Source organism: Sphaerodactylus townsendi, linkage group LG03, assembly GCF_021028975.2.
Source record: "Sphaerodactylus townsendi isolate TG3544 linkage group LG03, MPM_Stown_v2.3, whole genome shotgun sequence".
Classification (NCBI taxonomy): domain Eukaryota; kingdom Metazoa; phylum Chordata; class Lepidosauria; order Squamata; family Sphaerodactylidae; genus Sphaerodactylus; species Sphaerodactylus townsendi.
In genome coordinates, this window is record NC_059427.1 from 167,565,607 (window position 1) to 167,590,414 (window position 24,808).

The window sequence follows — 24,808 nt, forward strand, 5'->3', positions numbered from 1 at the left end:
GATCCCGCGCTTCCTGCTGCTGGCGCTCTCCACCAGATGATATCATCTCCGCCTCGCCTTCCTTGGGGCAACGCGGCACCACTTCAAAGTCACAAAAAAACTCTCGGTAGTCTATTTTTCTAGCTTTAACAACTTCTGCAGAAAACTTTTATCAGTGTTACTAGGGTCAGTCTTTCAGGTCCCTCGTGGTACTGTTGTATTGCTTGTGGGTTTGGACCTATATTACACTTATAACAAGACTTCATCTGAAAGCAAACAGCCACCGCTGCGAGCCTCCTTCAGTGTGATTTCTATTGGGTTGTTATAGCGCTAAATATGCACAACTCATTTGAAAGAGAAGTTTGGCTACCAATCTTGATTCTCCTCTATCCTCTATGGCTACCCATCTTGATCCTCCTTGATCTCAGATTGCAAATGCCTTAGCAGACCAGGTGCTCAGGAGCAGCAGCAGCAGAAGGCCATTGCTTTCACCTCCTGCATGTAAGCTCCCAAAGGCACCTGGTGGGCCACTGCGAGTAGCAGAATGCTGGACTAGATGGACTCTGGTCTGATCCAGCAGGCTCTTTCTTATGTTCTTATGTTCTTAAGAGCAAACGAGTCAATTGACAATCCAACGGGTCAGATTTTGGTTTCAATATTGAAAAATCATAGGATTCTGTGGGAATCATTCGGCCCCGAGTCTGAATTCACGTTCCATCCTAAGACATTAGGCCTCGAGTCTGAACTCGAGTCTGAACTCACTCTAAACCGCCCGGAGCCCTTCGGGGATCGGGCGGTATATAAATTGAAGAAATAAATAAATAAATAAAATAAACCAGGGGTCTTCAAACTATGGCCCTCCAGATGTTCACGGACTACAATTCCCATCAGCCCCTTCCAGCATGGCCCAATGACAGGACTGATGGGAATTGTAGTCCATGAACATCTGGAGGGCCGTAGTTTGAAGACCCCTGCTCTAAACATTTTGTTGGTAGTTCCGCCTTCTTCAGCAGCCATTTTGTGGCCGTGCTCATTGTGCTGCGTCAGAATTTCAAAGGTGCCTGCAGGTTCAAAGACGCCGGGGACTCCTGGACTACATGGAGCCATGGCCTGACCTCACAGGGTTGCTTCTAAGGGCTGGGAACTTACTTGCTTCTTGAGCTTTGAAAGGCAATTTTGGCACTTCATTCATCTTTATAAACTCTGTATGGTGCAGCTGGTATGGATGAGAGTCAGCAGCTTCCTGGTTCTAAGCATTTGACATTCCCCAGGCTAGCAAAACACTCTCCCCTCCACCTCTACGCTAGGCCTCATCCACATAATCAGCAATTCCACCAAGGCAAGAACTGCAGGTTTCAGGGGGAGTCATTCCAATGAAGACTGCCCTTCAACTATGCTTATATACTTAGTGACCATGAAAACAAGCACGCTCATTTCTAAGCAGCAACGCCCGAATGCTGCCACCCCCCTACCAGAGGAGGGAACTGATTGGGTGGTGGGCTTTGAGTATCTTTAGGAACAAATCTGGGGAGCCAGGACAACTGATTTAATAGCCCAGAGTTCTGGACTGACTACTAGTGTTATCAAAGTGTATTGCCTTTCTTATGCTCCAATACAAGGGCACCGATGACTGAAGGGTGAACAGAGTTGGTGAGGGGTTTGGGGACCATGACCTACGAGAAGATGTTGAGGGAGCTGAGAATCTCTACATTGGAGAAGAGATGCTTGCGAGGTGATGTAATTGCCACCATCCGATACCAAAAGGGATGCCATGTGGAGGATGGGGCGGATATGTTTTCAGTTGTATTGGATGGATAGTGGATGTAAACTTCAGCAAAGGAGGTTTCATCAACGATGTGTGTGTGACAGTAGAACAAACTCCCCCGTGGGGTGAATTGTTCATCACCGTATCAAATGGATACCGGTTGCCAGGGATATTATCGTTTCACATTACAAACGTGTTGAGTCTTTCTTTCACAAATGTATAGGCAACTAAGGATATTCGAGTCCTTTAGTTACTGTTCTTTAGTAACAATAATGCTGAAAAGTCCTTTTTGGTGGGAAGAAAGGCAAATTCAGACATCCTGGTTGGAGCCTGTGTATCTCCTAAACTGCTTAGTATCTCCTAAACTTCAATCTTTAACAAGCTTCTGGTAAAATTAGTTTCAGCAATCCTTCTACAGAAGTTAAATCCAACAGTCTTGTTTTCTTTTGTTCCGCTCTGCAGAAAACTCTCTTCTGTTGAGATGTTCACTTAAGGCTTTTTGGAATTATTGTTACTAAAGGACAAAGGACTCGAGTAACCTTAATCGCGTATACTTTTGTGAAGGTTAGATCGTTGGTAATGTGAATAGTTTATTTGAGGACTTAGGCAATATAGTCGGATCATGGGAAAGGTTTGGTTGTGTACAGTTTCTGGATTTGATGCAGATATATTTCTGTACCGTCCCCCAATCTTATAATTGTGGTAGGGATATTTTCATTGACAGAAGGTTGGCCCAGATGACTCTGACGGTCCCTTACAACTCTTGAGGTTAAACAAACAAGTAAGATAAATTAGTAGCCATTGGCTTATACCAGTTTGTAAGGAAAAACTTCAACGCTGCACAGTTTCTGACTTAAAAGCCCTTTGGGGGTTGGGCGGTATATAAGCCTAATTAATTAATTAATTAATTAATTAATTAATTAATAAAAGTCGCATGCGTACCAGCATCTCTCGTGTCAATGATGAACTCGGACGGTTCGAAGGTCCGGCCCTCGCTGAGACCTGGGCCTGACACCCTCACACGGCTGGCGTCCCCGATTTCTGATTGGCTGATCATCACTGTAATGGGGCTGTTGGGGATGTGCAGTCCATTCTTCTTGATGTTGACAATGTGCTCCCCAATCTCTTTGGGGACAAAGGAAATCCCTGCGGAACAGGAAGAATAAAAGCCTTCAGGTGTTAGCCCAGCCCTGCGCTCCTCGCCAGCCAGCGAGGAAGGCAGCCAGGCCCGGAGGCAGAGGACTCTCCCACTTACCAACATGACCGTTGCGTAGTCTTTTGAGCAAACAAGGTTCCTCGCGGCCAGAAGGTGGGACCACGGTGGCCGTCAGCTGGCTCAGGTCCGTCTCCGTGATGTTTAAGGGGATGTCGGCAGAAGAGCCCACTTTGAGGTGGGACATGCGCATTGTGTCGTCTCCTGCAACAAAAAGATGCATTTTCCCAAAGGCTGCCCTGATGGGCCATGCCCTCCAATATGCGTCCCAAGACTTACCAGTAATCTTGGATGTGAAGGGACTCCCTGGGATGTGTTTGTCATTGTATTTCACCAGGATGTTGTAGTCCCCAGGAAGAACGGGAAGATACGACACTGTGCAAGTGCCGTCCTGGTTATCGGTGCAGCTGATCTCGGCCTTTGAGGGACCTTCTATGGCCAGAGACAGGCCACCTACCAAAAAAAAAGGGACAGTAGATGGAAAGAGGTCTGTTAGTCCTGGCAACCAGACCAGTCAACAGGAGGACTACCATTTACTCAGCGATGAAAGTTGTAGAGAGATTCCACACAAAAGCAGTCCAAGGAAAGGAGAATTCTCACTTGCACAGCTGAGCATGTAAATCTGCAGGCTGGCCTGCCCCGTGGACCCTGCCTGTTTTACTAGTGCCTCCAAGATCCTTCTCCTGTGCACTGTCCTCAAACACTATCACTGCAGACTAAAGAAATACAATTCACAAGATGTCAGATGTTAAAAGAGAAAACTGGTTAAAATGTTTTTGTTTTCGATGGTACACAACCCCTAAAGATATAGCTAAAGTAGAGAAAAGCTTTAGTGCAAAATGTCAGAAAGGACAAACTACAGATGCAACATATTTATTAACTCTTGTTATTTTATTATATTTATAGTCTGCCCATCCCTGACTCCAGCCAGGCTCTGATAGGTGGTGGGTGTGTCCAAGAGCCCGAAAATAATGGATTATAATTCATAGTGAGATGCAAAAGATTTTTTGGGATTATACTAATTGAGGACTTGGATAGTTATACAAACCAATAACTTATATATGGTAATTAGAATTTAAAAGGACGATGTGGAGAAGGACAACCCACTGGACTCGTATTTTAACATCTCGAGCTTTAAAAATTATGATCAGAATTGAAGATGCTGTAAAATCGAATGGATACTGATGTACGCAAACTTCACAACGACTTCTATGTTCGATCTTAATTCGAAGTAAAAGAACAACCTAACCAAAAAAACCCCCTATCATTGCAGCTGTGAGAGAACGAAGATCCTCCACCGCTGGCTGTACATGAAAATATTGCCCAGATGTTCTCTGCCCATGCACAGAGTTGCAGAAGGCACAGCCGCCCAACGTGCTCCCAATTAATAAGATTTGGACTAGGAATGTCTCTAGTTCCTAAAGCAGTGATGGCGAACCTATGGAACGGGTGCCAGAGGTGGCACTCAGAGCCCTCTCTGTGGGCACACACAGAGTTCATCATGTGGGGGGGAAATCGCCCCCCCACGCACACATCTAGGCTGGCCTGGGCTGCTGGGCTCGATTATTAGCCTTAAACCTAAGACCTAGTTTTGGGGAAGAAGTGTAGGTAACCCTGTTTAGCGCTGTTAAACCCCACTGATTTTCATGCAAAGAACTAAAGCGCGATCCTTTACCTGGGAGTAAGCTCAGTTGCTGGCAATAGAGCTTGCTTCTGAGTAAACCCTCCTAGGGTCGTGATTTACCCACTCAAAGAGTGGCATGGTTGCTTCAAAGCAAAGCCACCTTCTACCACCATGCTTACTCCCGAGTAACACACACCTCGGAGCCAACCGTTTTTTCTAAATGAAAACTTCAGTATTCAGGTTAAATTGCCATGTTGGCACTTTGCGATAAATAAGTGGGTTTTGGGTTGAAGTTTGGGCACTCGGTCTCAAAAAGGTTCGCCATCACTGTCCTAAAGCGTACAAGGTTGTCATTATTAAAATATTTCTACCCCACCTTTGTTTGTGGTTCAAGGTGGCTGGCAATAACAGCAAAACATCATCACTTGCAACCAAAAATAAAAATAGTGAATCCCACCTCTCTCTTTCCCTGTGCCCTTAAAAGACGCCAGCCATTCAAGCCCCCTCAAAAAATCCTGGCAAAGAGGTAGACCCTGCAGCGCCTCCGGAAGAGGCAGCCTCCCTCTTCACTTGGGGGGGCCCGTTCCACAGAGCAGAAGCCACGATGGAAAGACCCTGGGCACTGGCCAATGCCGGACGGGACTCCCCAAGGGGTGGACTTGACGACCTGCTCTTTAACTCACCTTCACCCGCATCTTTTGTGTTGACTGTAAAGACGGCTGGCTTGTTAACCACCCCATGGATGAGCCCTGGTCCATAAGCGGTCACGTGGCCACTGTTGACATAGTCCACGTAGAACTGCAGAGGGCTACCTACAAAGGCAGAAGGAAGCACGTTGCATTCTTGACAAATTGCCTGCCCGCCTGCACCGACCCGCCCCCCCCCACCCGGCCATCAATTCCTGAGAATTTGTCAGTCACGATTCCTCCCCCGCCCCGGCCCCCCAAATCACCTGGGATATGCATGCTGTCATAACGGATGTCCATCTCGTGCAAGCCAGCCTCCGTGGGGGCGTACCGCACTGTCACGGTGCCGTCCTTGTTGTCTGTGATGTCTGGCTTCGCCACTTTCCCAGAAGGCATGCGCACCTCCCCTGCAGGAATAGGAAGAAACACTCGCGGGCTCTGCTGGGCTGATTCTCAACTCTGATTCTCAACTCTGAGTACCCCTTGCTGGAAACCCATGAGATTATACAGCAGGGACCTCCAACCTGGTGCTTTTGGGCCCCGTGGGTGAGGCTAGGTGGGGCATTTGCCCAGCAGGGCTTGCTTTGGACTGACTGTGCCGATTGAAAGCTATCCTGCTAAAGAGAGCCAGTAACACTGAAGAGTTACCATTAGAGTCCTATATAACTTGGCTCGATATTTTGTGGTTGGCTCCGCCTCCTGCAGCAGCCAATCAGTCACGGCGCCCTTGCTGTGTCAGAGTTCCAAAGGCACCCGGAGGCTCAAGGAAGTTGACGGCTGTACGTAACGGCACAACCTCACACCGATATTAACTTCCAGTGCTTGCAAAACTCAGTTTAGGATTGGGAAGACCTGGTCGCTCCGAACTCCAACTTCCCCCCCGTTACCTGTAATCTCTCCTTTTTTGATGGTGAAAGGGATGACCAAGTCGAAAGGTCGCAGTCCAGCATCCAACCCGTTCACAGGACGATCCGTAGCCTAGAAAACAAGAGGGACCCCGTCCCCAACCCCCAACAGAGTTGAGAATCGAATTGGAAGGCCGGAGGCAACACAGAAGGACGGGGAAACAGGGATGGAACATGGAGCAGACAAGGACAACCCGAGAAAGCCTCTTTCTAGCCTCCCGTCCAGGCTGTAGTCACACCTGGGTGATCAATGCAGCCAAGAGGGAGAACTGCTCAGGGTTTCAGTCTGCCCGGAATTCAGGTTTTCATCACCTCCTGCCCTTGCAAACTGGAACTCCTCACAGTTTTCAAACCAGAGCTTTTTAACTAAACATGTGTTCTAAGGTGGGTCTTTCAGTCACCGCATCTCAGGTGCTGGAGTCTGCCTGTCAAACTGTCATCTTCACTTTCTACTCCAGACACAGCTCCCAACACCAGACTCAGGGGGGAATTCTACAATCCATAACTCAGTCTCGTAGCTTTGGCATATGTAATCTATGATTCAGAAAGCAACAGTTATGATATGCTTTCTCTTTCAGAAGCTGGGCTTTAAAACCCCCACAAATATTAGCAGAAACCGGCAGCTTGCGTTTGCAACTGCTTCGGAAAACCGCCGCAATCAGATTGCGAACGAGTTGATAGCCAGACAACTTATGCTTCTTGCAGAAGCATCCAATTCTGCTTTTTGGAGCCACCAACGACACTCCTTTGCGCTACATGGAACCATCTTGACAGCACACCCCCCCCCCCTTTCTTGGGTAATAGCCCAGGTCTACCCCCATGGCCAAATGGGCTGTCCTGGTCATAGGGATAGGAAGGTCATGCACAGCCCTAATATCAATGGAAAGCCGCCAGGGGCAGTGCTCAATTTGTATAGAAGTGGCACTCTCTCCCTACCTGATCTTTCATGCTGCATAGCCCCAATCTGAGGCAGACTGTCCCACCCTCCGCTGGGTCCAGCTGGCCCTTGCAAAAATGCAAGTCTTGCAGCCAAAAAAACCCCGGGGCTCCTGGTCCGCTTAGAAAAGCAACTCAGCTGCTTTAGACAAACAGAATATTTTCGTCTCTAAACGGCCCTGATTTCACCCGGGGCCGATCAGCTTCAATCCACCCACCCGTGTCGGAAACTGCCTCGCCATCTCTGTCTGCCTTCCCAGGTCTTGTTCAGTAGCCCTGAAGGAGCAGCAGTGGGGATTTCCCCCTTTCTAAGAAACCGGACCGAAAAAATATATACAAGACTCACGTATGCTGCTATAGTGGCTTCAATGTATTATACACTCATATTTCTCAACATACATAAAATGCAATATACACAATGCTTATTAATATTTCTATTCCTCAATAGACTTCCTCGGAAGGAGCCGTTGTAATCACTCCTTATAAGCAAAACACAATTCTGCACCCGCCTCAGTCCAAACGTATCATGAAAAATGAACAATCTTGCTCTTCATATGTCCATATCCAAATTAATGGTATTCTCCTTATATTTGCAAGGTTCTTATCCTTCAGTGTGTATTACTGTTTTGGATACGTGGCTGAATTCTTACGTGATCTCCTTCCGTAGTCCATTTATAGGAGCCTAGTCCCCAAGTGGAGAAACAATCAGCAAGCAGAAGCTAGTCGCGTAACTAAAGCTTTTCGATGCCTTCTTCAGTGCTCCATCTTCAATAAGCAATGCAACCAGTTAAAACCATACAAATATATATGCAATCTTGTGAGAAATATGAGTGTATAATACATTGAAGCCACTATAGCAGCATACGTGAGTCTTGTATATATTTTTTCGGTCCGGTTTCTTAGACGTTCCTTAAGACGCACGTGTTCATTCATAGATTTCCCCCTTTCCTCAGTTTCCAAAATGGACTATTCTTGCCACCAAAGGAAGGAAGCGATGCAGCACAATACGCTTCACACACAAACACCCTTTCTCCAGTTCAGACTCGGACACGGCTCAACAATCCCAGCAGTGGAGGCGTCGACAAAGACAACACGAAGCGTGATGGCCCCGCCCGCCCTGCATCAAGAGATGGAGGGACATGAGGTTGCCAAACTCCAGGGGCGACCTGGCGATCTCCCGCTAATTACAATCGATCTCCAGGCGACAAAGTTCATTGACTCGCCGGGAGAAAAATGGCTGTTTTGGAGGGTGGGCTCCATGGCAACCGACTCCACTAAGGCCCCCCACTTTCCAAACCCCGCCCCCAACCTCCAGGTGTCCCCCCGCCCAGAGCTGGCAACCCCAGAGGGACATGATCTCAGACAAAGACACCCTGAGAAAAGACCCAGCCCTGTTGCATTCTGGGGGGCTCCTCCCTCCCTGGAATTCAGGTGCTGGAAAGCTGGAGGCGAAGAAGTCCGCTGGCGTGAGCGCTGAAGGTGGGGGGAGGCGGGGTGGGGGGGCAGGCAGAACCGCAGCTGGAAAAGGATCTGCCGGGGACCTCACAGGTCAAGGGAAGCACTTGCGGGTCCCCCCGCCCAGCAAAAAGCTCTGTGTAAGCTTGCAAAGGAATAAAGGCTACACGGAGTCCAGCCGGTCAGTTGACAGCAATGCTGTGTCCCTAGCTGAAGTCCTGCCACGGCAGCCCCAGGCCAGGTGGCCCTATCCAAGGGGCAAGGGGAGACGGCCAGTCACCCTGCAGGAGGGACGGCAGTTGATTTAAATTGGGCCAAGAGCTGGCAGCAGCTGGGAGACCCGGCTTCAAAATATGCCCCCTTGATCCCTCGGATCCTACAAGCTACGTAAGCTTCCAAAGGCAACTGTGAAAAGCTGGTTTAGCGGAGGGGGAAACGGGATGAGAAGGACGCGTCCGTGACGCAGCAGCCAGCCTTTTCAGAAGCTGTTGTGAATTCCTGGGAATAAGCACAGCCGGGGGGGGGGGGGGGCAGGCCTCATCCCACAGCAGTCCTGAATGACTTCCACCAGAGCTGGCCCTAAGAGCTGCCGGCTGAGCTAACAAGGGTGTGACCATCTCTTCCCAAGGAGTCCCAAAGTGGGATTTCCCTGCGGAGGGAACCAATTTTTTCTGAAGTACTGTAGTCCCATTTTGGTCCTCCAGGGACTCAAGTTACCGATCACTCTTTTGGTGGAGAGTGGATGGAGCAGGGAGAGGGGGTGTTAAACTTGCAAGATTCGGAACGTGCCCAAATGTGTGGATGCCAGCTGTCCAATGTTGAAAGTCTTATCATTCTGCCTCCCTTAGCAATATTCTGACTCCCAAAGAATTCAGAGAGCCGAAGGCTTTTCACGGCCGGATTCAACTGGTTGTGGGGCGTTTTCCGGGCTGAGTGGCCGTGGTCTGGTGGATCTTGTTCCTGACGTTTCGCCTGCACCTGTGGCTGGCATCTTCAGAGGTGTATCACAGAGGGAAGGCTGTTACACGTGGTGTCTCTTACCCTCTGTGATACACAGCTCAGAAAGCCCGGAAAGCCCACCACAACCAATTCAGAGAGCAACTCTGCTTCTCCGCCCCATCTTCTGCTAAACGTAAGCTTCACCTACACCTCTTTAGCTGTTGCGCTATAACAGGGGACCCCAACATGGTGCATGTGGGGTTGACCAAGTGTTTGCAGGAAGTGGGGGGGCACGGGGCCTCCTGCCCAGTAGGGCTTCTGTAGATCCGATAGGCCAGTGGTGGCAAACCTATGGCACGGGTGCCAGAGGTGGCACTCAGAGCCCTCTCTGTGGGCACGTGTGCACAGAGCTCGTCGTGTGATAATAGTGCAATTATTTCAGGGAGATTATTAGCATTAAACCTAAGACCTAGTTTTGGGGAAGCAGTGTAGGTAACCCTGTTAAGCGCTGCTAAACCCTACTGATTTTCATGAGAAGAACTAAAGCATGATCCTTTACCTGGGAGTAAGCTCGGTTGCTGGCAATGGGGCTTGCTTCAGAGTAAATCCTCCTAGGGTCGTGATTCACCCATTCGAAGCATTGCACAGTTGCTTCAAAGCAAAGCCATTGACTACCACCAAGCTTACTCCCGAGTAACACGTGCCTAGGAGCCAACTGTTTTTCCTATACTAAAACCTCAGTATTCAGATTAAATTGCCATGTTGGCACTTTGAGATAAATAAGTGGGTTTTGGGTGGCAGTTTGGGCACTTGGTCTCGAAAAGGTTCACCGTCACTGCGATAGGCCGTGCAGATTAAAATAATTTTGTAAAAGAGTTTGCTGTCTCCCCTGCATTCGGCCTTCCTCCATGCGTATGGCTCTGTGCCCCATGGTGGCCATTTTGTGTCAGGATTCAAAGAGCGCTTTGGGGACTCTGCGCTATATTTGCAAACAGATTTCTCTTGCCCACACAAGAACATGCGCCTGTCAAAGACTGAGACAGTGCAGCGTCGGCACAATATCCAGTACCGTGTGGGTGAATCCACAGCTGCCAGTGCTGTTTTGGGATCAGCAAAAAGCTACTCTGAGTGGCACAGAAGGGAAAAAAACCTTTTAGGGGGGACTCGGGATACAGAAAAACGCGGGCTGGTTTCAGCAAGAAGCGGCCCAGCCCCAAGCAGAGCCAGAGAGCGTGAAAGCAAGCGACTGAAATCCACAGGGCGACTCCCCTGCCCAGAATGCAGAGCTAGCTTTCCCCCTCCGAGAAACTGAACTGTTACGGTCGGTCCCCAAGGCTGCTGTGCACCAGGCGGGTACGGGTAGGGTGGGGCGCGCATCGGCTGCGCCATCTGCTGGGGGGTCGTGCGCTCACCGTCCAGAGCCTGTGGCGGGAATGGGGTGGAGGGGGGGGGGCGAGAATGTTAGAACGGAAGGATGGAGAGACCGGCTCGGGGCCAGCGTGTCGTCACAGCACTTCGGTGTTCATTCGGAACCCTCACCCGGTCCTTTTCAACTAGGTTTTCCCCACTTAAAGCATCTCAGAGGGGATAGAGCAGGGTCAGTTCAGGAAGTTCTCCAGAGGCCAGAATGAGTACAATTCCCATCAGCCTCTGCCAGCATGGCCAAGTAGCAGGGCTGATGGGAATTGTAGTTCCTGAACATCTGGAGGGCCATGGTTTGAAGACCCCTGGGATAGAGCTATTTGCCTTCCCGGGACACGACCTGCCCCAGATGCAGTTTAGTGTGTGTTACTGCACACCTGTAGCCCCCAGAAACAAAATACACAACTCCACAACTTTGGAAAAGCATTTAGTGGAGGAGTCATCCCCCACCCCTCGCAAACCTGCAACCCACTATTCAAATCCAAACCAAGCATCTCAAGAGGGCAAGTTCTGTCAACTGGTTTAAGTAACTTGGTGCTAGGATACCCAGGGACTTGAGCGTATTCGTGAGACTGACAGCCACCTGTGGCGCCTGGGGCCAAGCATGCGTGGACTCTCCTTCCAGGTATCCAGAGGCTGGGCGTGGCACCTGCTACGGGCTCTGAAGTGCACGAAAGAAAGCCCGGGCTGCTGCCAGCACCAAGACATAGGCAGGCAAAACGCCGGCCTTCTGTCCAGAAATAAATGCAAACTAAAGAACGTGGCATTTGGGATCAGTTCCACCCCTCCCCCACCATTTTGCACGGCGAATGCAGGATTTTGCAGTTCTAGGATGCCTGGCCTTTCAAAAACCATTTTAGCACACTTTCTTTTGAAGAACTTAACCACAAACTGGATTTTTCCATCCTGACCCTTCTTCGGGCATCAGGGTAGTATCGTTTTTGAAAAGACAGTGTTCGACAACCATTTGAAACACACCCGAGGTTTACGTGCTGAGCAGATTTTCAGGCACAGTCATATACAAGCCCATCTCCAGATGACCTACATCAGTGATGGCGAACCTATGGCACGGGTGCCAGAGGTGGCACTCGGAGCCTTCTCTGTGGGCACACACACACACATCTAGGCTGGCCTGGGCCACTGAGCACAATGTGCACGCACCGCAGTGAGTAGGGAGGACTCGGCTGGCGGGCCTGGTGCCTGTGCTCTGGGTAGCTGCTGCCCGGGGGGGGGGGGTGCAGAGGAGGCAGAGATGCTAGAGAGTCACAGAGCAGTGCGCGCGGGACTTGCTGGAGGCTACAGCAGGCTGGCCTCTTCTTGAGCAGGTGGGGCGGGAGGAAGGGGGAGCCAACTGTTTTTTTCTAAACGAAAACCTCAGCATTCAGGTTAAATTGCTGTGGGGGCACTTTGCGATAAATAAGTGGGGGTTGGGTTGCAATTTGGGCACTCGGTCTCAAAAAGGTTCGCCATCACTGACCTACATCCTCAACACATATAGGCAGGGTTAGCTGGGGTTTCTGGCGAAGGAAGGCTTCTGATTGGCAGCTCAGATTCATTAAAACCCTGCCTTGGCTGCAACCACTCCCACCGCACAAGGATCTTCACCATGCGACTGAAGGTAAGCCATGGCAGCCATTTTGTGGCTGACTCCACCTCCCATGGCAGCCATTTTGTGGCTGACTCCACCTCCCATGGCAGCCATTTTGTGGCTGACTCCACCTCCTGCGGCAGCCATTTTGTGGCTGTACCCACCACACAGTGTCAGAACCCCAAAGGTGCCTGCGGGCTCAAAATGCTTGGGGATCCCTGAGCTACATGAAGACCTGAAACATAGGCCCAGTAGTGGAAGGAGCCCCAATATGAATGGCCAGCCGGGAAAGCGCTCAGAAAAGCTCTCAGACTCCACCCGAAGCCTGCCATAAAAAGGTAAGCTATACAAGGTTTATCTGTACCAAGGGCGACATTTTACACAAAATACTCAGCGCACTGAAATACGTGTTTGCTAAATGTTCAACCAGTCTTGAGTGGCTGAAGAGCAGCAATAACTTTTGCAAGGTTTCCAACGGATTTTTTTCCCCCGCGCCTGTCCCAGCCGGCAGAGATTTGTGCTCAAAGAACGGGGAAACGCCAGTTTTGTTCTCGAAGGGGAGCGTCATTCACTGCTTTCCATGCAGTCAGATTTCTCTGGCGGTGGGATGCTTGTGCACATCTTTCAAAAGGCGCTGGGAGCCAATAACCAGAAGGGGAACATTGTCCTCTGCAACGCCACCCCAGCCACCCCACCCACTCAGCCAACTGTGCAGAGCCAGAGGGTTGCTTTTGTACTGGGATCTGGAAACAGTGACTAACGTTTGACACAGGACAGCAGACAAGCCAAGAGATGAGTCAGAAGTACACGCTCTGCGGAACACTTGGATGGCGCTTCAAAACACAAATGCCAGCGTGCCTGTCCCATTTGCTTTGCACTTTCTAAATTCAAGTCCCGCAGCACCTAAGAGACTAGCAAGATTTTGGGGAGGGGGAGGGTACGGGAGCTCTCACTCTTGAAAGCTCATATCCCCTAAATCACATTGGACTCATACTCCTAGAATCTAGGGCAGTGGTAGGGAACCTTTAACACTCAAAGAGCCATTTGGACCCGTTTTCCACGGGAAAAGAAAACACTTGGAGCCACAAATAATTTTTGACATTTAAAATAACACTATATATATTGGGGTTTTTTAAACCTTTTAATCTGCTCATTCTGAGAAGCACATGGATGCGCCCGCCCTGCAGGCAGCAGGGCGGGCAAGGATGGGGCCAGCGGCTCGGCTTGTGGAGCCGCAGTGCAAGGGCAGAAGAGCCGCATACGGCTCTCGAGCCGCAGGTTCCCTACCCCTGATCTAGGGGTTGTACTGCAGCCCACAATTTATTCCCCTCCCTTACACCTGTATGATCGAGAAGCATAGAGAAATCTCTCTGCTTTAACTTTGTTAAAGTTTTAATACTACCTGGAGGAGTGGCTATAGGTGGTTATGGGCTGTATTGATGTGTTATCAATTTTACTGTTGTTATTTCATGTTCGTGTTTCGATGTATTGTTATCGATTTTATTGTTATTTCATGTTGGAAGCTACCCTGAGACAGCAAAGGAAGGGCCACCTGTAAGTAGAATAAAATAAACTAAAAAAATGGTTGCCCTCTGAAACTTTGTGCTTTCTAGTACCCCTCCCTCCCTCTTCTATCCTTTTCTTCGTCCACCTCTCTCCTTCCTTTCATTTTTCTCCTTCCTTTTTATTGAGTAAACTGAGCTTAGGGGATGGATGAGTTCCTTTTGATGTAGCTGGAATTATCAGATTATATTCCCACTTGAGAAGCAGGACAGGGAATAACGGAGTGTAAATTTTCTGCATATTTATAACGTCAATTGCTTATTAATCAGTTTTGAGTCATTTTAACTGCTTTACTGTATATTAACTATGTTTGAATTGTGAATATTGCATTGATGGGCTGTCGCCACCCTGTGAAGTAAAGTAGGTTTTATATTCGGAGTGCAGAGTCAAGTTATGCCTATGCAAGTGAGCAGCAGTGGCGTAGGAGGTTAAGAACTCGTGTATCTAATCTGGAGGAACAGGGTTTGATTCCCAGCTCTGCCGCCTGAGCTGTGGAGGCTTCTCTGAGGAATTCAGATTAGCCTGTACACTCCCACACACGCCAGCTGGGTGACCTTGGGCTAGTCACAGCTTCTCAGAGCTCTCTCAGCCCCACCTACCTCACAGGGTGTTTGTTGTGAGGGGGGAAGGGCAAGGAGATTGTCAGCCCCTTTGAGTCTCCTACAGGAGAGAAAGTGGGGATATAAATCCAAACTCTTCTTCTTCTTCTACCCTGAACTGCATTGCTTCAGTGGGAATTTTTGTTTTTAAAATGCCTCTCCCCCTGCAAAGAGTTTCCCGGATGAGAGCTACGCTAAATTTCTGGCGCTGTTTCGCTTACTATATGCGGGGATTGTATGGAGGAGAGAGAAAAATGCAGTCCCCCACCTACACTCCGAAGTGGCACGAGCCAAACAATTTGTCCACGCCTGTGTAATGTGTACGTCAGCTCTCTCGCCTGGGTGGGGGGGGGGGGTGTCTCCTTTCTCGCTTGCTCTGGCTGCAAGAGGTTTAAAAAAGCATGAATGCACAGCCGATCAGAACAATACCAGGAAAGGGCGAGAGCGACGGGAACACAAAACCTGCTGGAAGAAGGATTACCCTGAGTGGAATATTAATCTGTCAGGTGCTTGGAGCCAGACTGTGATTCAGTGTGGGCAGCAGAAACGGAAACACGAACTGGACAACCTGTTCTGGCTCCCAAGAGTATTCCTTCTGTCTCCGTGCAGAGTACACTCAGTTTTAAGAACAAGCGTCTAACCCCCAAGGCTGTGGAGAAAAGGCACCTGTGGGATAGGCTTGGCAAAGAGTCCTGCAGGCCTTCGGGTGGAAGGCCGTGGAAACTCTCCGCTTGGCATGGGTCCCTCTCCCCCGGTGCCCATACATTCATGCTTCAGAATTTGCTCTATTGAAGCAGAATTTCTTTGAACTGCACCCTTGAGAACATGGAGCATTCAACCTGAACAGAATCTCTGTTTTCAAATTCTGGGGGGGCTGGCATACTGAGATATCTGTCACCTATGTTTTTCAGGCCTAGAGGACCAAGGATAAGAACGCCGCATGTTCAGCGGCTGCATTATACACTCCCTTGCAGCAACGTCTCCCGCAAATAAATAAATCTGGATGATTTAAAACAAGGGTCTCCAACGTGGTGCCCACTGGCACTTTTCAGGCACCCATCAACATGTTTTTAGGAAGTGGGTGGAGCCAGGTAGGACTTTCGCCCAGCAAGGCTTCTGATTGGATCTGCCCCGTGTTACTAAAATAAAGCTGTGGTGACCATATTGTGGCTGGCTCCGCCTCCTGCAGCAGTCATTTTGTTGCTGCACCCCCACAGCATAGCAGAATTCAAAAGGTGACTGCAGGCTCAAAAAGGTATCTGCCCACTATCTAAAAAGGCAAACGGAGGAAACACAGGAATCTGACTAGCTAAAGTTCTCAAGTCCCACGGCTCTACTCCAAGGATCCTCTTGGCCCTTCTCTGGGGAAAGGCCGGTACAGCCTGCCCCATTTTAACCTCACAGAGCTGCTGCCCTTTGGGGGTAGGGTGGTCTATTAAATTTAATAAATAACAACAACAATATCTGGGCTGATTTGCATTTTAGATGCCTTCCCCACTCTGCCAGTAGATAATCCGATTTAATTATCGTGATCTAAAACGCTTATTAGCCACCTTTCTTCCGCATGCAGCTCAAGGAGGCTTACGATGTGGCTGGAATGCATAAAAACAGAATACAGAAAGCCCGAATTGAAAACCTCAGCTTGGGATTGCTTTAATCAAATACAGCCCTCAATAAAACCGCCTTCTGCAGACTGAAAGCGAGGGAGCCAGACACACCTCTCTGAGGAGGGGCCCCGTAATTGTGGGGATGCCACTGAAAAGGCCCCGTCTTGGGCGATCGCCAGAGGAGCTTCTTCGATTGACGGGCCAGTAAGGAGGGCTCCTTCCTTTTATCGTAATTCTCAGCCAGGATCATTTGGGAGAAAGGGACCTTCTAAATATCCCAGTCACCAGCCATGTAGCGTTTTTGCCACAACTACAACCAATGTATTGTCGAAGGCTTTCACGGCCGGAATCACTGGGATGCTGTGTGGTTTCCGGGCTGTATGGCCTTGTTCTAGCAGCATTCTCTCCTGACGTTTCGCCTGCATCTGTGGCTGGCATCTTCAGAGGATCCTCTGAAGATGCCAGCCACAGATGCAGGCGAAACGTCAGGAGAGAATGCTGCTAGAACACGGCCATACAGCCCAGAAACCACACAGCACCCCAACTACAACCAAGTTTTTAATGCCCCAACTGCTTCCGTTTTACGCCTTGCTTCGCGCCCGGACCACGGGGCGAAGATGGACCCGCCAGCCACGCGGCTTCCCAAAGCTACCCACGTAGCTTTGGTCGCGTTCAGTCGGCTCTGCCACGGAACTGAGCCACGGCTGAGGCCATGAGCCACGCCCCCTTCCGAACCACGCCGAGACTCACCGTAACCTGGAAAGGACTGTTGGGAATATGCTCTCCTCCGAAGCGCACACAGATGACGTATTTGCCCGGCTGGGGCGCCGTGTAGAAGATGTCGAAAGTGCCGTCCTCATTTTCCACCACGTCTACGTCCACCTCTGTGCCGTCGGGCGTGCACACGGTGCAGGTCACCTTGCCCTTCCCTGCTGCCTTGGCATCTACTGTGATCACTGTCTCCTCCCCGATCTGGATGGTGGGGCCGATGCCCGCTCCTAGCAGAAGGGAGACCATTAGGCACAGAGAGCTCCCTCCCGGCCCCAACCCCCCCCCCCCCCCCGGGTCATGCACAGCAAGTTATCTCAGTCTGCTAGGGGGTCTCCTCAAGCTCCCGCCTCATATATAGAGTTGCCAACCTCCAGGTGAGGCCTGTAGATTTCCCAGAATTACAACTGATCTCCAGACAACAGAGGAGAAAATGGTTGCTTTGGAGGGTGGGAGCAGGAATGGCCTAGTGGTTAAGAGCAGGTGCACTCTAAACTGGAGAACCAGGTTTGATTCCCCGCTCTGCTGCTTGAGCTGTGGAGGCTTATCTGGGGAACTAGATTAGCCTGTGCACTCCCACACACGCCAGCTGGGTGAGTCACAGTTCTTTGGAGCATTCTCAGCCCCACCCACCTCCCAGGGTGTTTGTTGTGAGATTGTCAGCCTCTTTGAGTCTCCTTACAGGAGAGAAAGGGGGGTATAAATCCAAACTCTTCTTCTTCTATGGAGTTATGTCTCGCTGAGTCGCTTCCCCTCCCTAGGCTTCACCCACAAAATCTCTCTGAATTTCCCAAGGTCGGAGTTGGCAACCCAAATGAAGTGCCATCCGAAAGACCCCCATTATAGCCGGAGAGGCTGGACGAAGCTAGCTTGCTGCCTCTGCATGTGGGCAGACACCAGCACGGATAAAGTGTTTGGAAAGCAAGCCTCACGCTACAATCCTGTTCCTACAGTCAGCAGCTGGTGGGGGGCCAAAAATCGGCTCACGCCTGGCTGCCCCCAGTTGACTGCCCGACACAGAAGACTCCACGAAGTCACACTTCCACATGGGGTCTACTTGCAAACACAGCTATGTGTTGTCGTGGGGATCGTTCCAACTCATTCTTAGCTGTGTTCACCACCTGTGGCTCAGTGGCTAGTTTTTTACAAAATAACAGGGGCCAAATTCTGAAGGAGCAGCCACGAGCAGGGCCAGAATGCCACCTGAGTCAGGATTTCCCCCCCAAGCCAGCTACAGAAAGCTTCGTCTATCGGACAGAACAACTTCCACCAACTAAAGCTTGGGCAAAATCAATCCCTTTTTCACACGTCAGCTCCTCGCTCCTATTTGCTCGTGGTTTGCTCGAGTGAGAAAGGCAGGGCTCCGTTGCACACAGAGACAAAACCGAGAGGGTCTCCACTGCTCTTTCTGGCCGGGGAGAAGGGGGTTCGAAACCTTGTCCTCTGTGCACGGGGAAATGCACCTGAGACATTTTAACATCTAAGGCAGGGGTATCCCAACTCTGGCGCCTCAGATGTCCATGGACTACAATTCCCATCAGCCCCTGCTGGCATGACCAATTGGCCATGCTGTCAGGGGCTGATGGGAATTGTAGTCCACAAATATCTGAAGTGCCAGAGTTGGACACCTCTGCTCTAAGGGAACGAGGGCTTCATGGAGGCAAGACCAAATGTTGGGCCGCTGAGTGTTCATCCCTGTTTAGAGGCTGGAAGCTGGAGAGGACCCAACGGCTGACCGTTGTACAGGCCACGGGCAACCCTTCAGAGCGTCACATGGAAAAGACCAAAGCAAGATGGGAGGGGTGCAACAGTCCGAATTCTGATTACAGCCAAGAAGCAGAAGAAAGAAGAAAGGATGTTACAGCTTTGGGTGATCAGGGATGTGCTGGCCGCGAAGACCTTTTCTTGTTACCCCTGGCAAAAATTTTTAAAATGTTCTAGACCCAGTGGTGGCGAACCTTTGGCACTCCAGATGTTATGGACCACAATTCCCATTAGCCCCTGCCAGCATGGCCAATTGGCTGATGGGAATTGTAGTCCATAACATCTGGAGTGCCAAAGGTTCGCCACCATGGTTCTAGACCTTTTTATTTGGAAAAAAGAGATGGGAGCCAAGCGCTACGAAGCCTGAGAGCATCTCTACTGCGGATTACAATCCACAGCACAGAACTACAGCTCCCAGAATGCTTTGAGAAGGTCTAAAGTAGCTGCCCTGCCCAGGCTAGCCCCATTTTGTCATATCTTGGAAGCTAAGTAGGACTATGCCTGGCTAGTATTTGGATGGAAGACCACCAAGGAAGACCACTAAGGTTGCTATGCAGAGGCAGGCAATGGCAAACCACCTCTGTCTGTCTCTGCCTGACCTGGATGGCCCCAGGCGAATCTGCCCTCGTCAGATTTTGGAAGCTAAGCAGGCTCTGCCCTGGTTAGTACACTTGGAGGGAACGGCCAAGGAGACCCAGGGTCGCTGCGCAGAGGCAGGCAATGGCAAACCGCCTCCGTACATGAAAACTCTACAGGGTCTCCTCGTGCCGGCTGCGACTTGAGGGCCCTCTCCGCTACCCAGGCAATTCACAGCAGTTCAGCTCATGAGAAAACTCTTCTCAAAGTCTGCCCATCAGAATCCCAAAGAGGCACAGATTCAGTGTGTGGCAGCCCAGCCAAAACGAAAGCCAGGCTTCCTCCCATCCCGGGGGAAAGCACCGTGACAGCTCAATTGAGCCATGGCTTTGCGCACTGCTGCGGCGCGGCGCCCCTTTATTTCAGGACGTAAACAAAGGCAGTTGAGAGTGGGGGTCGATACAACGTTGTATCAAGGTACGGCTATTCGATCAGGAACACCAACATCTAGTTAGTAAAGCAAGGAGCCTGTTCTCTCCCCTCCATTTTAACATCATGCCCGGGAAATGCAAGACAGCTGCATATTTAAACATCTTGTCTGACCCTACGCTGAGGTGGCTATTGACCAGAGTGAGAACCAACACATTTCCACTAACCTTTTCCCCAGAGAGATTCACGGTACCTTTCCACAGCAAAAGCGCATCTGTGAATGGATACTTTCGTCCAGAAACCTCTGAGGAGTCATTGAGCACATTTTATTAGCTTTGTCCAAAAAATTTAACCATGGGGTCTTAGTAATTCTCAAACCTGTTTTTAGGGGTAAAATCCCTTACTGGTCCATCCAAGCCTTTTAATCTTAAATTGAACCGGGCTATCTTCTCGGAAATACAGAGAAGTCTTAAGCAACTCAGGACATAGTGGCCAAATTCTTGCTCACTATTATGAAATGATTTCCTGGTCCTCCTCTTTCGCTCTGATGTATGCATTTTTGAAACAGGAGTACCTGTTTTATCTTGTAAAACTGTATTTGGATTACTTAGTTCTGCTATGTTTTAATGCCTAATAAAGGTCTTTGAACTTTGAATTTTGAGTGGGGGTCAGGCTCACTGGCCCTGGGGCATAAAACGCGCCCTTCCCTAGCCAACCTCTACTAGAGAGATGAGAGCTGCTACTTGGCATTGCTGAACAAGCAGAACTGGGTATCATCTGCTCCTCCGATTCTCTACCTTAGGTAGTACAGCAGGGCGACAGGGGAGTCTCCCCTCACACACGGGGCCATGAAGACAACGCTCTGTTCTCATCCAAGAGCTCTCTATAGGCCAAAACACTCGGATCTCCCACAGTTCAAGGGTTGGCCAAAGCATCTCCATCCTGTGTAGGAGTACTTCAGCACTGCGGGGAAGGTGCCAGGGGGGTAACTGCCCAAAGAACTCCACCCAGGCCACCGAAACGCTGACAACATCCTCTCCTCGAGCGGAAAGCCTTCACTGCGGGACCAAGGAAAGGTGCAGGCCAGGTCTGTTGCTGTTCCCCGATGACAAGCGCGTTTCCCATCCACCCACTGTGCAAGCCAAGTCCAGCCATGAAGGGCCGAGGGAAAGGTTTCTTTGGGGAGGGGGAAGGAAGGTTCCTTTGGGTAGGACATACTAGGAAACCATGCCGTAGCTCCAGCACTTGGATCCACCTCTTTGCGTTGAGCTGACAAGAGTCACTAGAGCTGCAGGAAGTGACTTGGGAGGCTACGAAAAGTTGGTTGTAAGAGGGCTTGAACAGATAAGACAGTTCTGCCTGCCTGCTGGAAGCCGTGACAAGGGAAGATCAATGGCTCTCCACTTGGCTTGCTGAGATGGTCCAGGCTCAGTCGGCACCTCAGCTTTCAAGAGGTCTGTCCAAGAAATACTAAGCCAAGAGAGATCTCCAGAGAGCTGCTGCAGCAGGAAGAGCGGGGGGTCAATTAAACAACAACAACAACGGCATCCTAGGCCTCTGGGTGAGGCTCAAATGGTAACGAAAGGCCAATAACCAGCTAAAGAAACGGGCAGCTGTGATATTAAACAAAACTACTAATGCTAGGTGGCGCAAAAAGTCAGTCCTGCAAAGGACCAAACAACCCAGGAACGGCCACCTGGGCCACTGTGAAGAATCTGCAGAATTTGCAACTGGAGTGAAAATTGTGGCAGAAGGTATTGTCTGCTCCAGGGGTAGGGAACCTGCGGCTCGAGAGCCACATGCGGCTCTTCTGCCCTTGCACTGCGGCTCCATGAGCTGAGCTGCCGGCTTCATCCTTGCAGGCGCACCAATTGCCCGCGTACGGCTGGGCTGCGCTGCAGGCAGCAGGTCGGGTGCACTAATTGCCCATGGCCGGCTGGGCAGTGCCGCGGGTTTCCCCTCTCGCCCACCCCGTTGGAGTGGGGCGGGAATTTTCCCGGCGGCCGGCAAGGCCAAGCCGCTGGCCCCAAACCTGGCCTGCCCTGCAGGCAGCAGGGCGGGCGCATCCACGCGCTTCTCAGAATGAGTGGAGTAAAAGGTTAAAAAACCCAATATATACAGTGTTATCTTTATTTTAAATGTCAAAAATTATTTGCGGCTCCAAGTGTTTTCTTTTCCCGTGGAAAACGGGTCCAAATGGCTCTTTGAGTGTTAAAGGTTCCCTACCCCTGGGGCAGCAGCTCTCAGAGATCTCAGGCCTTAAGGATTTCCAACTGGAGGTGGTGGGAATTGAACCCGGGACCTTCTGCAGGTCAAACAGAAGCTCTGCCATTGAGCCGCAGCGTCCTCCCCACAGTTTCCACAGGAAGCCACCTTCTTCTGAATCAGATGGGACAGTCCACCACAGTCAGTCTTGTTTACTCAGACGGGCAGCTGCTCCCCAGCATTTCGGGCAGAGGTCTCTCCCATGGCCTGCTGCCAGACCCTTTAAACGGAGATGCCAGGGACTGAACCCGGGGCCTTCCGCAACGCAAGCGGGAGTTCTACCACCGAGCCACAGTCCCTCCTTGTGGAGCCACAGGCTTCAAGAGGCTCTTTTAAAACGATGGCTCAACTAAAACGGACACTTCTGGTTCGAACTAGCAGGGCTGCTATCGAAGAGCACCTTTCATTTTGACTGGAATATTGCCATAAACAGGGCACAAGAAAGGGGGTCTCTCCCCTTCTTACAACAAATGGCTAATGTCATCTTCTAAGTTGCTTTGCTGGAGACTGGCGAGTTCAGATGAACCCGGCAGCGGGTCGGCAAGCCGAGTGGTAGGAATAGCTTTTCCGCCAGCTCGGATTCGAACCGCGGAACGGAGAGATGCGAGAGCCAGGCCTCTTCCCTCGGTCTGAAGCAGAGGTGGAGACGAGTGCGGGCGTTGACTCGTGCAAAGGAATGGCGGCGGAGGGGCGTGCAAGCGGGGAATGTGGGGGAGAAGCCGCTAGCAAGCTGCTTACCTAGCCCATGACCTCCAATCGACACTGGGCAAAAGCAAGGGGTAATCAAGTGAGATTAAGATCCACACAGAACAGTGCACAATTAAAAAAACACGCACACACACAAAAAGGCACACAACGTGGCAATTCCCTCCCCACCGTGGGTGAGCAGTGTGGCCGGATGTGCCCGGCAAAAGCGGTTGGGTGTGTGGAGGGCGTGGCGTTCTTTCAGCGTGGTTCGCCCCACCCTCTGAATCCCCACATTTCCCACCCTGGCACTTGCCCCGAGTTCTCTTACCTGTTACCGTACACTTGCTGGCATCTCCGGTGGGCAGGGCACGGATGCGGTACGGAGAGTAAGGAATCTCATCCCCGCCATACTTGATGAGGATAGTATAGCGGCCAGTCATGTCCGGGACGTACGAGACAGTGTAGGTGCCGTCTTGGTTGTCGCGGATCGTGGCTTTTTTCGGTTTGCCTTCGGGATCCTAACCAGACAAGTGGTAGGGGAAAGTAAGGACACAGGTAGCAGAAACTTCCTGAGCCTTGGTTAGATTCAATTCCAATAGCACTTATGTATCTGTATATTTATTTCCCGCCACTTGTTGAAGTCCCTGGGACATGCAGAGCAGAAAGATTTTGGGGGCATAAGCTTTTGAGAGTCACAGCACCCTCGGTCAGATATCAGAGCTTTGATTCTCAAAAGAATCTTGTTGGTCTTCCAGATACTACTGGACCCAAAGCCAGTTGTTCTACTGCAGATGAAGCTTTAAAAAGGGCTTTAAAAAGGGCTTGGACAGATTTATGGAGGAGAAGTCAATCTATGGCTACCAATCTTGATCCTCCTTGATCTCAGATTGCAAATGCCTTAGCAGACCAGGTGCTCAGGAGCAGCAGCAGCAGCAGAAGGCCATTGCTTTCACCTCCTGCATATGAGCTCCCAAAGGCACCTGGTGGGCCACCGCGAGTAGCAGAATGCTGGACTAGATGGACTCTGGTCTGATCCAGCAGGCTAGTTCTTATGTTCTTATGAACACGGCCCTTGAAAACTATCTCCATGGAAATCTGAGGCCTTGGGTCACCAACTGTTTTGAGCCTGGGTGCCCTTCTGAAATTCTGAAGAGGGTTTTAAAAAAATCTATGTCCCCCTTTCTCTCCTGTAAGGAGACTCAAAGGGGCTTACAATCTCCTTTCCCTTCTGGGTGGGGCTGAGAGAGCGCCGAAGAACTGTGACTAGCCCAAGGTTGGAGTTGGAGTGCACAAGCGTTGGAGTGCACAAGCTAAACTGGTTCCCCAGATAAGCCTCCACAACTCGAGTGGCAGAGCGGGGAACCAAACCCAGTTCTCCAGATTAGAATGCACCTGCTCTTAACCACCACACCACACCGGCTCTCTGAGACAGCCACAAAATGGCTGCTGCAAAGGGTGGAACACAGCAGTGCATAACTCTCCTAGTAACCCCTCAATGTTTACGTCAGAAGCTCTGTTTAATAAAATGCCTTTTAATTTGCGCAGCCAATTGGAAGCTGGGCAAAAGCCCCATCTGGCTTTGCCTACTTTCCATTAAAAAAAACACCTGGTGGGCACCAGGTGAGATGCTGGAGAAGCACTCTGAGTTCGGGCTCCCTGACCTAGATTGTTACTCCAAAGCTACAATTCTCAGATGCTCAGCTCCAGCCCAGGTTGGCAAGTAAAACTCACGTAGCTTTTCGTAGCAGAGGACAAAGGACAAACGGAGTCTCCATAAGTCAGCTGTGACTTGATTGGGGGGAAAATGTACTATAACTTGTCACACACTGGAAGGGTACCCTGAAACCACTGCAGATTTTCACCAACTGTAACATGAGGGGCCCCTCAGTTTCCAAATGTTCCTGTAACTGTCAAAGGCTTTCATGGGCAGAATTAACTGGCTTTTGTGGGTTTTCCGGGCTGTGTGGCAGTGGTCTGGTAGTTTTTGCTCCTAATGTTTTGCCCATATCCAGAGCTGGCCTCTTTTGCTGTGACCTTT

At 50.4% G+C, this 24,808-nt stretch overlaps 1 protein-coding gene across 1 annotated transcript in view; it reads right to left on the minus strand.

Annotated features, from left to right (window-relative positions):
* LOC125428004 (filamin-A-like) overlaps positions 1 to 24,808 on the minus strand; it is a 157,813-nt gene that overhangs the window by 34,406 nt on the left and 98,599 nt on the right. The window contains 9 exon segments of the mRNA XM_048487578.1: positions 2,679 to 2,890; positions 3,000 to 3,161; positions 3,237 to 3,410; positions 5,265 to 5,393; positions 5,534 to 5,674; positions 6,155 to 6,245; positions 17,032 to 17,279; positions 22,822 to 22,845; positions 23,099 to 23,288. Of these exon segments, the coding sequence (XP_048343535.1) occupies positions 2,679 to 2,890; positions 3,000 to 3,161; positions 3,237 to 3,410; positions 5,265 to 5,393; positions 5,534 to 5,674; positions 6,155 to 6,245; positions 17,032 to 17,279; positions 22,822 to 22,845; positions 23,099 to 23,288 (1,371 nt within the window).